The 13168-nt window shown below is 33.9% G+C and overlaps 1 protein-coding gene across 11 annotated transcripts in view; it reads right to left on the bottom strand.

The window, feature by feature from the left end:
* Positions 1-13168, bottom strand: part of LOC143255789 (putative ATP-dependent RNA helicase DDX43) — a 66625-nt gene that overhangs the window by 11826 nt on the left and 41631 nt on the right. For 8 of the 11 annotated variants that reach the window (XM_076512011.1, XM_076512002.1, XM_076512004.1 and 5 more), the window contains exons 13-15: positions 10061-10249; positions 9285-9344; positions 2064-2131 (exon numbers count right to left, since the gene is read on the bottom strand). In XM_076512011.1, the coding sequence (XP_076368126.1) occupies positions 2064-2131; positions 9285-9344; positions 10061-10249 (317 nt within the window). The remainder of the gene's footprint in view (positions 1-2063; positions 2132-9284; positions 9345-10060; positions 10250-13168) is intronic. The other 3 variants (XM_076512005.1, XM_076512012.1, XM_076512006.1) reach the window with 2 other exon arrangements.

Below are 13168 nucleotides of genomic sequence, written 5' to 3'. Positions count from 1 at the left end.
AAACTAGTTAAACACTATACAGGTGTAAAAGATGATAATCTTAAAACTAAGATATTGTTTTGTTTTAACATCACTTTTTGGTCACCTCATCTTATTTATGAAACTTAATGGTAGTTTGGGATTATACACACAAGTGTATTTTTATTGTATTACACTTAAAAACAGACAGGGTTTAACTGTTTTATTTTTCACACAAAGACAATACATGAAGAAAACAGTCTGGTAAGACTAAGTATTTACATTCAATATTTCTCAATAAAACATAAGGACCCTCTTGTAAACACTTCTGTATCTTTGAAATAATTTCATTAAATGTTTTGGAACATTTTTATGAACATAATGTATGTTAGACTTCTTTAAAAAACACAAAAAAAAACACTTCTGTATCTTTGAAATAACTTCATTAAATGTTTTGGAACATTTTTATGAACATAATGTATGTTAGACTTCTTTAAAAAAAACAAAAAAACCTGTATCATTGTTTAACCCTTTTGTAACAGATCAGGGTTCAAAGGCCATCACCACATTACCTGAACTGCATTCAAAATTTTAGTAAACTACTACTTTATGAATTTATGTCAATAAGTTTAGAATCAAACTTCAGATTATAATTCAAACTTTAATATTATATACAAATTAAGTTTTTTAACTTAAATGTAAATATTAAAATATAAATTTTAGTGAGGTTGAATGCAGCACTGTTTAAAATTAGATGTTTGTGATGGTAAAATATTAAGTCTATAGTTTCATACAAATTAGGAACTCAAACTACTAATATTGACAAGCTAGAATATCAAATAAGAACCTCATATCTTTTGATTTTGTTGAGATATGGCTTTTGTTTTGAATCAATCATGGTGGTGCCATTCAACTCTTTCAATTTTTTGAAATGATCCCTTATATACTCATGCTACAGTGTATAACATGTGAATAACTAATAAACAGCCTAGAATGTCCCCATAGTTGTTTTCTTAGCCATTTTAATCTTTGAAAAAGCTACCGCATTCTTTCGATCCAAATTTTCTAGGAGGTAGGATTGCATCTTTAATCTGCTCAAAGTTTCATATTTTTTAAAATCTAAATAAATCTAGTTACTAAGCTTAATAAATTATAGTGCAATTCTATGGTATCAGTATAGTTATGATTTTTTGGTCATTCAATTATATATATAAAATCTACAAAAATCTGTTTGATATCCTCCACATGATATTTTAAAAGGCTTAAAAACCTATTTCCAGCAACAACTGAGTACAAAGGTCTCAGCAAGAAGAGATATTTGTTTGCCTTACTTCTTCATTTGTTGTTCTATAAAGAAATACAAGTTCAATTTATTTCTAAATAGTAATCATCTATATACATACATAATATGCAATAATTGAAATTAGACTGTATATTACAAAATACTAGTCCACTGAAACACAGCCAAGACAGGAAAAACTAAAGGTCAATATTATATTACAAGATACCTGACCTGAATGTACATGCACCACATCAATGCAAGTTATTTAATGTTAGGTAAGCATGACTGAAAAGCCAATATAACAAAAACTAAAATATATATGTTTATATATAGCATTATGAGACTTAAGCTACTTAGACTAAACATTTGTATTTTCATGTTATAATATGTAGTCATCCGAGCATAAAAAAACCTAATTTATATTTATTTCCTAATTATATTATGATGTATCAGAGTTTGATTAAGTGGCAGATCCCACATAGTTAGAGTTCAGAGAATAAATCAAAGTCTTACTGAAAACAAACATTTAAAAAGTATTTAGGGTTTAGAGGTTATGCAAATAATATTTTGAGAGTTTTGGGATAAAGACATTTTTTGTAATCATAACATGAAATCACTTTGCACTCAGACTAGTAGTGAAACAGACTATTTTCACAAACAAATCCTTAGTAAATATATATCATTAAATAATCTGATTTATCGTACACAAAATACCTGTAATCTTTACTAAAAGTCTGTCACATTTTGTGAAGACACACTTGTTGTATCAAAAGTTATAGTGTAAATATATATTTCTTAACTGCTAATTTAAAGATATACTTACACAATTTTTTTGTCAACGAAAACAATAACTTTATCATCTGGTTTCATATCTTGAATGAATTCATATAACTGAAATTAAAATATATTTAATTTTTAATATCAGCATTAGTTGACATCTTTATTTGCAATAATTAACAACTACATGTAAAATGAGATTTTTGAAACAACTTCAAACTTATTAAAAACCTTTTGAAAGTAAACTATCTGGTACCTCTCATGCTTATTCATTCACTTAAAATAAGTATTCACACAAAAACACACCTTTGAACATACTATTTCAGGCTCATAAATATTTTGTTTTTTCATTCATGTTTGGTTACAAAAGCAGAATCTGTATAGGCTTATTGAAAAGACGAATGATAAGTCACAGAAATTTTTTGTAGATGTTTTACTTCATAACTACATGTCTAAGAACATGAATGAATCACACTGTCCTACTCATATATATAATACATCTACAAATAAAAAATCTTGTTCTGGATCCATAGAAAAATAATTTCATATGATTTTAAAATTTTACTGGTTTAATTCTATCAATAAACAACTGTAATATGACACACCATTCTGTAATATTTTGCTTATCAACATCAACTAGCCAAACTGGTCATGTACTACCTAACATTGACAAATTTCATGATGCAAACACAAAAGTAGGGAAAGCATGACCATTTTTCTGTGTACTTATGGTAACAAATTTCACAAGTTCTTTTCTGATTTCTTAAAGAATGTAATAACTATTACTTTCAGTTTGTAGCTAACATTGCTAATTTCTTTAATTAAGAACATTATAATGTTACAGTAATAAAAAAAATATTATTTTTACTATAAGAAATACCACTGTTTCCAAACTTCACCTACGTACTCCAATTTGTTTTAGAATATTTTATTAAGGAGTGGCCAACCACACTTGCAAACTATACAGTGAAACTGCACAAAATTTTCTAAAAAATATCATTTATGTGCAAAAAAAATCATTTTTTTACATTTAATATGTTTTCAACACTTTTACTCCCAAATTTAATATTATTAAAGTTTCTTGTAAGCTTATTCCTATAAAAAATATAAGAAAACTTTTGTCACAGATTACTCATAGTTTCATGTTTTAGACAAAAACATCTAAAAGTTTTGTTGTTTTTTATTCAAATACTACCATTTGAAATTTATAAAAATTTGCAATCACTGATTTACATTATGGAAAAAATAAACTAACAAAATATAACTCTTTAGTTACTCATCTAAAAAATCATATATATGTCTGACTAATTCTAATTTGTTTTAGAATCATTTAATGAATTATTTACCTTTATAACTTTATTTTGGTCATTTTTTGCTCACTAAAGAAATTACGTAACCCACTAAAAACCCAACAAATACAGTATTATCAATGACAATATCTGGTCAAATTTCACTTCACAAACTCTATATAAGCTTACATACCTCTCAACCTTAAATATCCTTGCCTGAATTATTACAGATTTCAAAACATAAATCCAGTATCTACAACAGAAATGTCTCCAAAAATTATAGAATAACTAGGAGACATCTTATTATCTCAGAACTACTTCTAAAAACATTATACGCAAGTGTGATTTTACTAGACAACTTCTTCAGAACAGACAGACCAAAATTGGCAAGTTGTTTATGCTGTTTTGAAGCTAAGAATTTCCCCTAAACAACAATTTTTAACTGAAAAGGAGACAGAGGTATGCATGTTCATCCAGTTAAACTGCAGCTCAGTTTAAACTGCTTCTGAAAGCTTTGTAATTCTACATTTGTTAATTATCAGATAAAGTAGACTTGACAAAAATAAGAAAATACATAAGCAATAAAACACAGTACTGCTACATGCACTAGAAAAATGAAAGTTCAGACATTTATCAACTTTTAATATTTTCTATAATATTTTTAACTCACAAATATTGAAATAAGTGATAATTATAATTAATTAAATTTTTAATACTGATGTTACTCAAGGTCACTGTGGATTGGTTGGTTGATTTAATGTTATGGAACAAAGCAGCTAGGCTATCTGTGCCAAACGTCCAGTAAAAAGGTAAAAGTAAATCCAATAAAATTCATAAAAGGAAATTAAGGTAAAACAAAAAAGTTAAAAAATAAATAAACATCATAAAACCAATGTTTACATCTAGTCTACAACATCAAGAGAAAAACTACAGTAATTCAAGTTGTAAAGAACTTTCTGTAGCATGACTGTAATAATCATAACTTGCCAGGAAGACTAACAGGTAAGCACAAAAACCACTGTCAGTCACCTGAAGTTGGCCTTTTCAGTCCTGGTTTCGAGTTACTTAATGTTATGGCCAGTTTCTAGTTTCAAATCGAACTAGATGAACTGTGATATTTAAAAGAGAGCCATGTTAAAAAGGTGTAATGTATAAATTAAAAAATTTAAATGGCATTAAAAAGATTAATGGCCTTTAAAAAACTAAAAACATTACCAAGATGGACAGTGTAACCATCACCAATAACACTGTCTGACGTTATGGACAAACCTTGGGACAGAACATGTTTAAAATGGTGCCGTCGTTGAAAGTCGTAACAACGACAAGAAAATAAAATGTGGCTTATTGTGATCTGAGTGTTACACAAACTACACATTGGTGCATCAGTTCCAGATAAAAGAATACAATGAGTTACAAAACTGTGACCAATGCGTAGTCTAGTTAGAACAACTTCCTCTTTCCAATCCTTACAGAAGCAAGACAACCAAAGTCCAATAGAGGGTTTTATTTGGAAAAGCTTGTTTTCATGTAGCTCACTCCAAGTCCACTGCCAGCTGGCACAGAGCCAAGCCTTGAATATAGGACCATAGTCCATGTATGGAATAGGCACAGTGGTGATAGTGCCAGAGCAGATAGACTTAGCTGCAGTGTTGACAAGCTTGTTCCCACGAATACCAATGTGGCCCGGTATCCAGAAAAACTGGATAGAAGTAGATGTGAAAGAGAAATGGACCAGTCAGTTTTGAATATCGGCGAGAACAGGGTGTGAACCAAAGTGAAGCGATTCCAGGGCCAGTAGAGAACTAAGAGAGTTAGTATAAATTGTGCATTTCAAGTACTGCTTAGTTTCTGTGTGATCCAGAGCAAGAGAAATGGCATACAGTTCAGCAATGAACACAAATACTGTAGAGGGGATTCTGCACACAACCACTGAACCTCAACAAACCATGGCAGAGCCCACACAGTTACCTGATTTCCAACCATCTGTACAAATAGGAATGGAAGGATGGTTTGAAAGATGTTCAGCAAATAACATACAGTATTTCCAACCAGGAATGTCTGCTTTTCTCAGATGACTTAAAGATAGGTCACAATTGGGAATGTAAGAAGCCATGGTGGGATGGGCTGACCAGTGGATACAGCAATGTTATCCAAGGACAGACCCAATTCGTTTAAGTGCGGCTGAATACGAAGGCCAAAAGGAGCAATGGAAGACCGTCTGGTTGAAAAGCATGGCCCATCAAGGAAAGAAAACACAACCTCAGGTGGGATGCTTTGGTAAGGAAGGAAGTTTCTAAGCATATAGTAAAGACAGTTGCAAACGGTGAAGGTGCAAAGAAGGTTCATGAGACTCTATGTATGAACTCTGAACTGGGAAAGTGTGGAAAGCCTCAGTGCAGAGCCAAAGTCCTTGATGATGAATAGGGTGTAGCATCTGTAAGGCTGAAAGTCTGGCAGAACCATAGACCAGTGATCCATAGTTGAGTTTCGATTGAATAAGAGCACAATATATCTTTACCACCTCTTGGGGAGCGGATCAACGTTCTATGGTAGCGAGGACACGGAGGACGTTCAGTGCTCTTGTACATTTGACCCAGAGCTGCTTGATGTGTGGTATAAAGGTTAGCTTACGGTCAAAGATAAGCCCCAAGAACTTAGTCTCAGAGACCACAGGCAGCACAACTTCACTGATATGGAGTTCAGGATCAGGGTGAACACCCTGTTGGTGGCAAAATTGCATGCAAACAGTTTTAGAGAGAGAAAAGGTAAAGCCGTTTGCTGTGGTCCACTTCAGTAAACAATTGAGGGCATTCTGTAGCTGCAGCTCAATATACCTCATGTTTGATGACTGACATGAAATGTGAAAGTTGTCGGCATAGAGCCCGTTTGCAACAGTGAGAGGGAGTTGTTTAGTGATGGCATTAATTTTTATGATGAAAAGTGTGACACTCAGAACACAGCCCTGAGGGACTCCATGTTCCTGAAGAAATGGATGGAAAAAGTGTCAAACCCACAAACTTGGAATCTTCTGCCCATTAAAAAATTTTTAATAAAAATGGGCAAATGGCCACGTAACCCATATATATGGTCTCGCAAAATGCCATACCTCCACGTTGTATCATAAGCCTTCTCAATGTCAAAGAATATTGATAAAAGATGTTGTCATTTGAGAAAGGCTTCTCTGATTGAAGTGCGTGCCCCAGTGGAAGCTGGATCAGGCAAACTGGCCCTCTTTCACTGCTCTTGCAGAACTTGATCCTGCCATTGTCTGTATATCATCAATAGACTACTGTGTAGCAGCAGTAACTGACTGTATTTTACAAGCAGATGCTCAATGTATTCCTAAAACCTCGACACGTTTCCACTATATCCTCGTCCATGGTAGAATCCTGCTTGCCACATGGTACGGAGGGCTCAAAAACAAGCCTGGGATACTTTTCGTAGATATCCCACACTCTCGAACTGCATCTCTCAAGATTACAGGAAAATGCTCACTGCCTCGTGGATTATTGTCAACTCTCCATGAAAAATGGGAAAATAATGAAGGGGAGCAAATTGAGAGATCAATAAAGGTAAAGAACTGACTAGGCACATGTAAATAAGTCAAAAAACCAGTATTGAAAAGAGAAAGGTTGTGATTAGAGAGCATACGCACTACAAAGTGACCCCTCCCTATCAATATCAGCACTTCCCCAGAGGGGATGATGCCCATTCAAGTCCCTCAGGATGAAAAAGGGAGACAGCAACTGTTCAATGAGAGCATCAAGGTCTCTACAGGTGACAGGTAGAGAGTACAAACAGTGATGGTACGACCCAAGAAAACACGGATGGCTACGTCCTCCAAGGGTGTGTTGAGTGACAAAGACAGGGTGGGTACATGCAGATTATCCAACAGTGCCACCCCTCCATGCACTTGTCCACCACACAGCCTGTCATTTCTGTATAGAGAAAACTGCTGAAAGGTGATTGTATTGGCAGGTTTCAGAAATGTTTCCTGTAAGGAGAGACAAACAGAATAGTGGGAAGCAATCAGTGTTTTGATGTCATCCAGATTAGAACGTGAACCTTGACAGTTTCATTGTATTAGGGTGGCCATTTTTATTTACGTGTAGACGAGTTGGGTGGAGAACCCTTCTGTTTACGACCACGTCTTTCTTCCTTACTGTCCTTATTCGAGGGAGATCTGTCAACCTCCATGGATCCTGCCCTGGGTCGATTGGGCAGGTCTTTGCTGTTGGAAGGGGATTCCAGAGACTGAGGATGTAAACAAATGATTGTTTTGCATCTTGGGGTGAGAGAGGAAGATTGATCTGAGAAAATGCTTGTACATGGAACCAAAGGATGTGGATCTTGGGGTTTGGTGTAATGTATATCAGAGACAGAGATAGGTGTCGAAGTTGATTCATCAACTTTTTTAACCATGGAGATCAAAAGACTTTTTATTTGTTTGAAGAATGATTCTTTAAGAGAAAAGAGAGATCTGTCTGCATTCCCACAGTAGCTATGGAACAAAGTGCAGCAGCATACGTCCGAGATGAGGTGGTGGACAGCAATTTTCGAGCCTCAGGATAGGCAATGTTGTGAATCGTTTTCAAACGCTGCACCTCTTTTTCTTCCAACCATTTCAGGTGAGAACAAAAGTAGGATGGATGAGAGCCATTGCAATTGATGTAATGAGTGTCCATTTCACACTCATAGGCATCATGGTCCTTGCCACTGCAATGAGCACACATCAAGAAACCACAATATAATGTCTTCGATTGACCGAACCGTTAGCACTGGAAACATCTGAGACAGTTTGGAATGTATGGCTGTACTCTGCAATTAAGGTAACCTGGCTTGATGGTGGCAGGCAGATGTGGTGACGTAAATGTCAGAATAAGGACATTGGTTGGCACCATAATTCCATCTTTGCAAGTGGAGATATGTTTTACTGCAGAAACTCCTTGGGTGGAGAAACCAGTGAGAATCTCCAACTCTGGGATGTTCTTCAAATCCCTCTCAACAATAACTCCTCATGATGAATTCAAAGTAGCATGAGTTGTAACCTCTATAGGTATATCCTCAACTGCCTTTGAATGCAACAGGAGTTCACTGTGTTCCCACCAATATATCACCAGATCGAAGCTTTTTTACTAACTTTGAAGAGCCAGCAAGTCCCTTCTAAATGATAAAGGGAGACATTTGCCCTAAAGGTTTGTCTGAAAGTGAGTGCAATATAAGAAAACAAGGTACAACAGGTGGTATGGATGAGGAGAATTGCAGCTCAGAATTTTCAAGATGTGGTCGTTTACCTATCAACTGTTTTTTCACTATTTTTTTAAGATTTTTAATTGAAGTATCCACAATAAGAAAAGGGAAACTTCAGTGCCCACTGACCCCACCCACCATGGAGCCCTACGAAGGAATGTACTACAATGTCAAACAAGGATACTGCAGCAACACCAGGGTTTCGTGAACACTATACCCAAACATCAGATATAATGTCCACAACACCTGTTGAGAACATCCAAAACTGGTACTTTGTTGACCCTAGTCCGAGTGGACTAGCCGACTAACCCAAAGGAGGCCAACCCCAAGGCCGCCCGTCTATAGGAATTCAAGGCCCAAGTGGTGTGTTAGGGTTGGACCCCTCAACTATCAGGGTCCTCTCTCCTCCCCTTCACAGGTTGCCATGCATGGCAAACACTTAAGTGGATGTTTAGATCCCAGAGAACGTAAAGTGAAAGAACAGAACCTTCCCTGGGAGATCCCCTCACACCACGTACAGGAATCCATACAGAGGGATCACTGCGAACACCAAAGAATTAATGTACATATTTACATACATTTTTATTTTGGTATGAAATTCAAACAGGTATATCGTGGAAACATTCAAGAAGAACATATATCTTTAAATGACAAACCATTTATCTAATAAGCAACTGTTCACCCTTTTCAATATTTTTGGATGAAAGTTTGAATAAATCTGTACTCACAACTCTGCGTTTTTCTTCTTGTGGAATAATCAGGACCTTTTGTGTTACACTATGTACAGCCTGAAATACCAAAAAGAAAAGAAACAATCAAGTGAAATACAATTAGTTGTTTTTTTCAGTTCTACAGCTAGAAAAACAATTAAAACCTTAGGAATAGATTTTACAAATTATTGTAAAATTTATATGTATATTATAAACTTTATACAATTCTATGGTTATATTACTTCTGACTGCTAAAATGTATTATAACTATTTGATCTATGTTAGATCCAGTGTGACACTTTCAAATTTGTATTATCAGATCAAAGGGATATTCAGTTATAGATAAGAAAAATAAATTGAGATTCCTTTTTTAGGCAATAATTTCATCATGAAAAAAGGTTAGCAGCTTCATCTAAAGATCTTCAAAAACACTTACAGCTACAACCTATAATCTAAGACAGTTGTTCATAACTGCCAGATTGTGTACTGGTGCCAGTTTACAGGGAGACATCAGCCATTCCACAAGATTGTGGGAAAACAAAAAGGAGGTTTTAAAATACAGTTATTTAAGTTTATTATTTTACAATGTAACCTAGAAGTATTTTAAAAGTAGTATATGGAGCAATCTGTGAAATTTTAAGATTAGACCAAGCATGTCATCAGTTGGAAAATTATTGGAAACCACTGATCTAAGAAATCATTTGTAACTTAGCATAAAGGTCAAACAAGTTTAAGTTAGATCTAAAGCTCAACAGCTTTAGTTGGAACTCTACATCTAAAGTTGTATTACTTACAGTTAAGTCTAATGTTCCTATAAATACTTGAAAAGGTTGAGTCATATACTGGCGTGCCAGCCGCCGAACTCCCTCCGGCCAAGTTGCACTTGTCATCACAGTTTGTCTGTCTGGTCTAATATCTAGCAATATTTTTTTTATCTGAGGTTCAAAGCCCATGTCCAACATCCTGTCTGCTTCATCCAAAACCTAAAGCACACACAAACAAATTCTAATACATATAATTTTGTTACCTAAAATAAAATAAAAGTCTAAAAATACTCCTATTAACTGTAAAATAAGAAAAATATTTAAAACATACCTAAACAGTCTGATTCCCCTAATTCATCAGTTCACATTATTCCTACTTACAACTGCTTCTTCATAAAGACTGGTATTAATTTTACTATTTGAAATGAGTACTGCATAACCTTCCTATTTGGTTGGAGTGAGCATTCCATTTGTATTATTTGGTTTCTATATACTTGTAACATCAACACATGGTTCAGAAAATTGTTCTAATTGTTATGTTCCTTTGCTCTTTATAGTAAATGTTGTCTATTCTACCTGAAAGAATAGAATAATAACATATCACACCCACAATGAAAGAATTAATGACTAATATCCTTTGCTAGCCAAACTGATAAAGTCCGTGTTACAGCAGATCAATGCTGTAAAAGAACAAGTGTCATGAGATGACACTGTTGATTTGACAAAGAAATTTAATTTACATGTTGAATTCAAGCATACCTTCTTGGTTTAGTTCTACTTAGTTCTTCAACTAAAGACGATACTTTACGACAATTATGTTTTAGTAGTGCAGAAACCTATCCTTAAAAAGTGTAAACTATGGGACTAAACACCACCTGGTAGAATGGTAATTGTGGTTCTGTCAAGTATGTATGCTGCATTTTTCTTTTATCTGATTATAATAAAGTTTTGATCTTTTTACTTAAAATTTGCCTATTTTCATAATAATATTTTCATAAGAAAACTCAGTCAAATGTACAAGTGCAGACTACTTGTCCTAGTTGAAACTGCCACCATAACAGAGAAAATAGTCCACCTAAAATGCCACAACAGGTTACATAAAGGTTTCACAAACAGTAAGTCCTCTAACTGAAGATGTGTTCCTAATAAACAAGACTTCAGATGAAATGACATGAATAGAAATATATTTTCCTCATTGAAATAATGGTATAAATAGGGGATCCATTCTTGTAAGATTAATAAAAAATATTACTAAAGCACCCATACACACAGTCATATTTATAACAAACTAAATAAATAAATATTGTTATTTTCTATTTGTTGTAGTTCCAAAATCCATTTTTTTTTGCTGATTATTTAAACATTTTAATTTCTGCTATGGTGTTTTACTCAGAAGAACATGTACTTCTTCACTGCAGGAATTATGGCACAATCTGCTTGCCTAAATTTTAAGGTGCTGTCCTTGGTGATGATTCAGTTACAGTTTTGGTGGCCACTAGCTTTAAACAGGTTTTCAAATGATACTGTTCTTTCACTTACTGTTTTTGAGAGGTTTCACTTCTTGTCTTGTTTACTAAATTTGAAAATGCAGAAGAAACTCATTGTGAGGTCTAAATACTCATTTATCTTGATATTCCTTTTAAAACTTATCCTACTGCATGAATGACGACATCTATACACCTTTCTGTGTGTGTGTGTGTTTAAATTAAAATATCCATGAATGTGAAAAGTTTATTAAAATAATTTTCCCTTACATGTTCTTTGTGTTCACAGAATACCTTCAAGTCTGCTATTCTGCAAAGCATCATACCAAAAGTACTGATTTTCATTCCGCAGTCAAATTTTGGCCTCTTCATATTATTCTTTAAGTTTCCATTCACAATACTCAACCATTAAACTTCATATCAATTTAATTACAGTGCCCTCTTGAAATTTCATAAACCATTTAACACAGTGCTAAAAGATACAGGTTTGAGGGCTGTGGAAGCCAGGGGCAATATGTCATTGGGGTAAAGCCCCTGGATTTTGTATTAAAATATAAAAAGATCAATATCTGAAATAGTAAACAGTAACTGTTTGGGCTTCTCATTTAGATCCACATCTGTCAAATTTTTAGAAAACCACCAATAACTGCTTTGTTTACAAAGTCAGACTGACATCTTCACAAACAATTATCTTAAAATGCAATATGATTCTGTTTTGCAGTGAAATAAAACTGGACAACAGCAAGGTAATGTTAATTCATTACCTACATTAAACTATTAAATATTTTTACATTACACCCTGGAATAAGGTTTACTTTTCCTTCCCCACATGGATTCTGCTTGGAGTAGATCAAAATACTTGTCTAATTTATTTCATGGCTTCACATTTAATCAAATGATATAGAGTGTCTTGACCTGCTATCAAACAGAACTTGGTCATCACAGCCCAATGCTCAAATCATATCACAGTATCATGCTGCTACTACTTATAATAGTTTAGTGTCAATAATGGGGAATGACATGGCATAAGGAGCATAGACTGCCAAAGAAAGTCACCATCAAACACAGAATAATACAAAACACACTGGAGAAAATAAAGATTACTAGAGGAAATACCAGGAAATAGTTGTCTTGTTAATTTTAGCATGATTCATACTAAAACAACATGACATTTTGGTCTGTGTATCATAACACAACTTTTGAAGACTAAATATAAAATTTTTGAATGTTCATGAAATAAGTTAAGGAATATTCTAGAGTTAATAACTACCTCTTAACATGCAAGTAATTCTGTTACACTCATATACCATTATGTTTCAACTTTTATGGTAATTACATAAAATTATTAAAAAACACAAAGTTCATATTTAAAGTACAGGATTCCCCCCTCTACCATAAACCAATCTATTAAGTTCATACTTATTAGGTCTACATTAAATTAGCATGAAATAACTGTTAGTTATCAAATTTGAAAAAAGGTTTAATTATATTAAAGCATTTCTGGAACTTCAAAATCAGCTGTGCTTACAAAAGTCCATTTTATTTCAATTTGTCCAAGAACTTCAAAACCTTAAAAGTGAATTTTCAACAAATTTAATAATTGCCTTAGAAACTGTACTTTGGTTAGGTATAATTCCTGTGTGGTTGCCATATT

This window comes from Tachypleus tridentatus, chromosome 7, assembly GCF_004210375.1.
Source record: "Tachypleus tridentatus isolate NWPU-2018 chromosome 7, ASM421037v1, whole genome shotgun sequence".
NCBI classification, from domain to species: Eukaryota; Metazoa; Arthropoda; class Merostomata; order Xiphosura; family Limulidae; genus Tachypleus; species Tachypleus tridentatus.
This window is presented reverse-complemented; position numbering and strand designations above follow the sequence as displayed.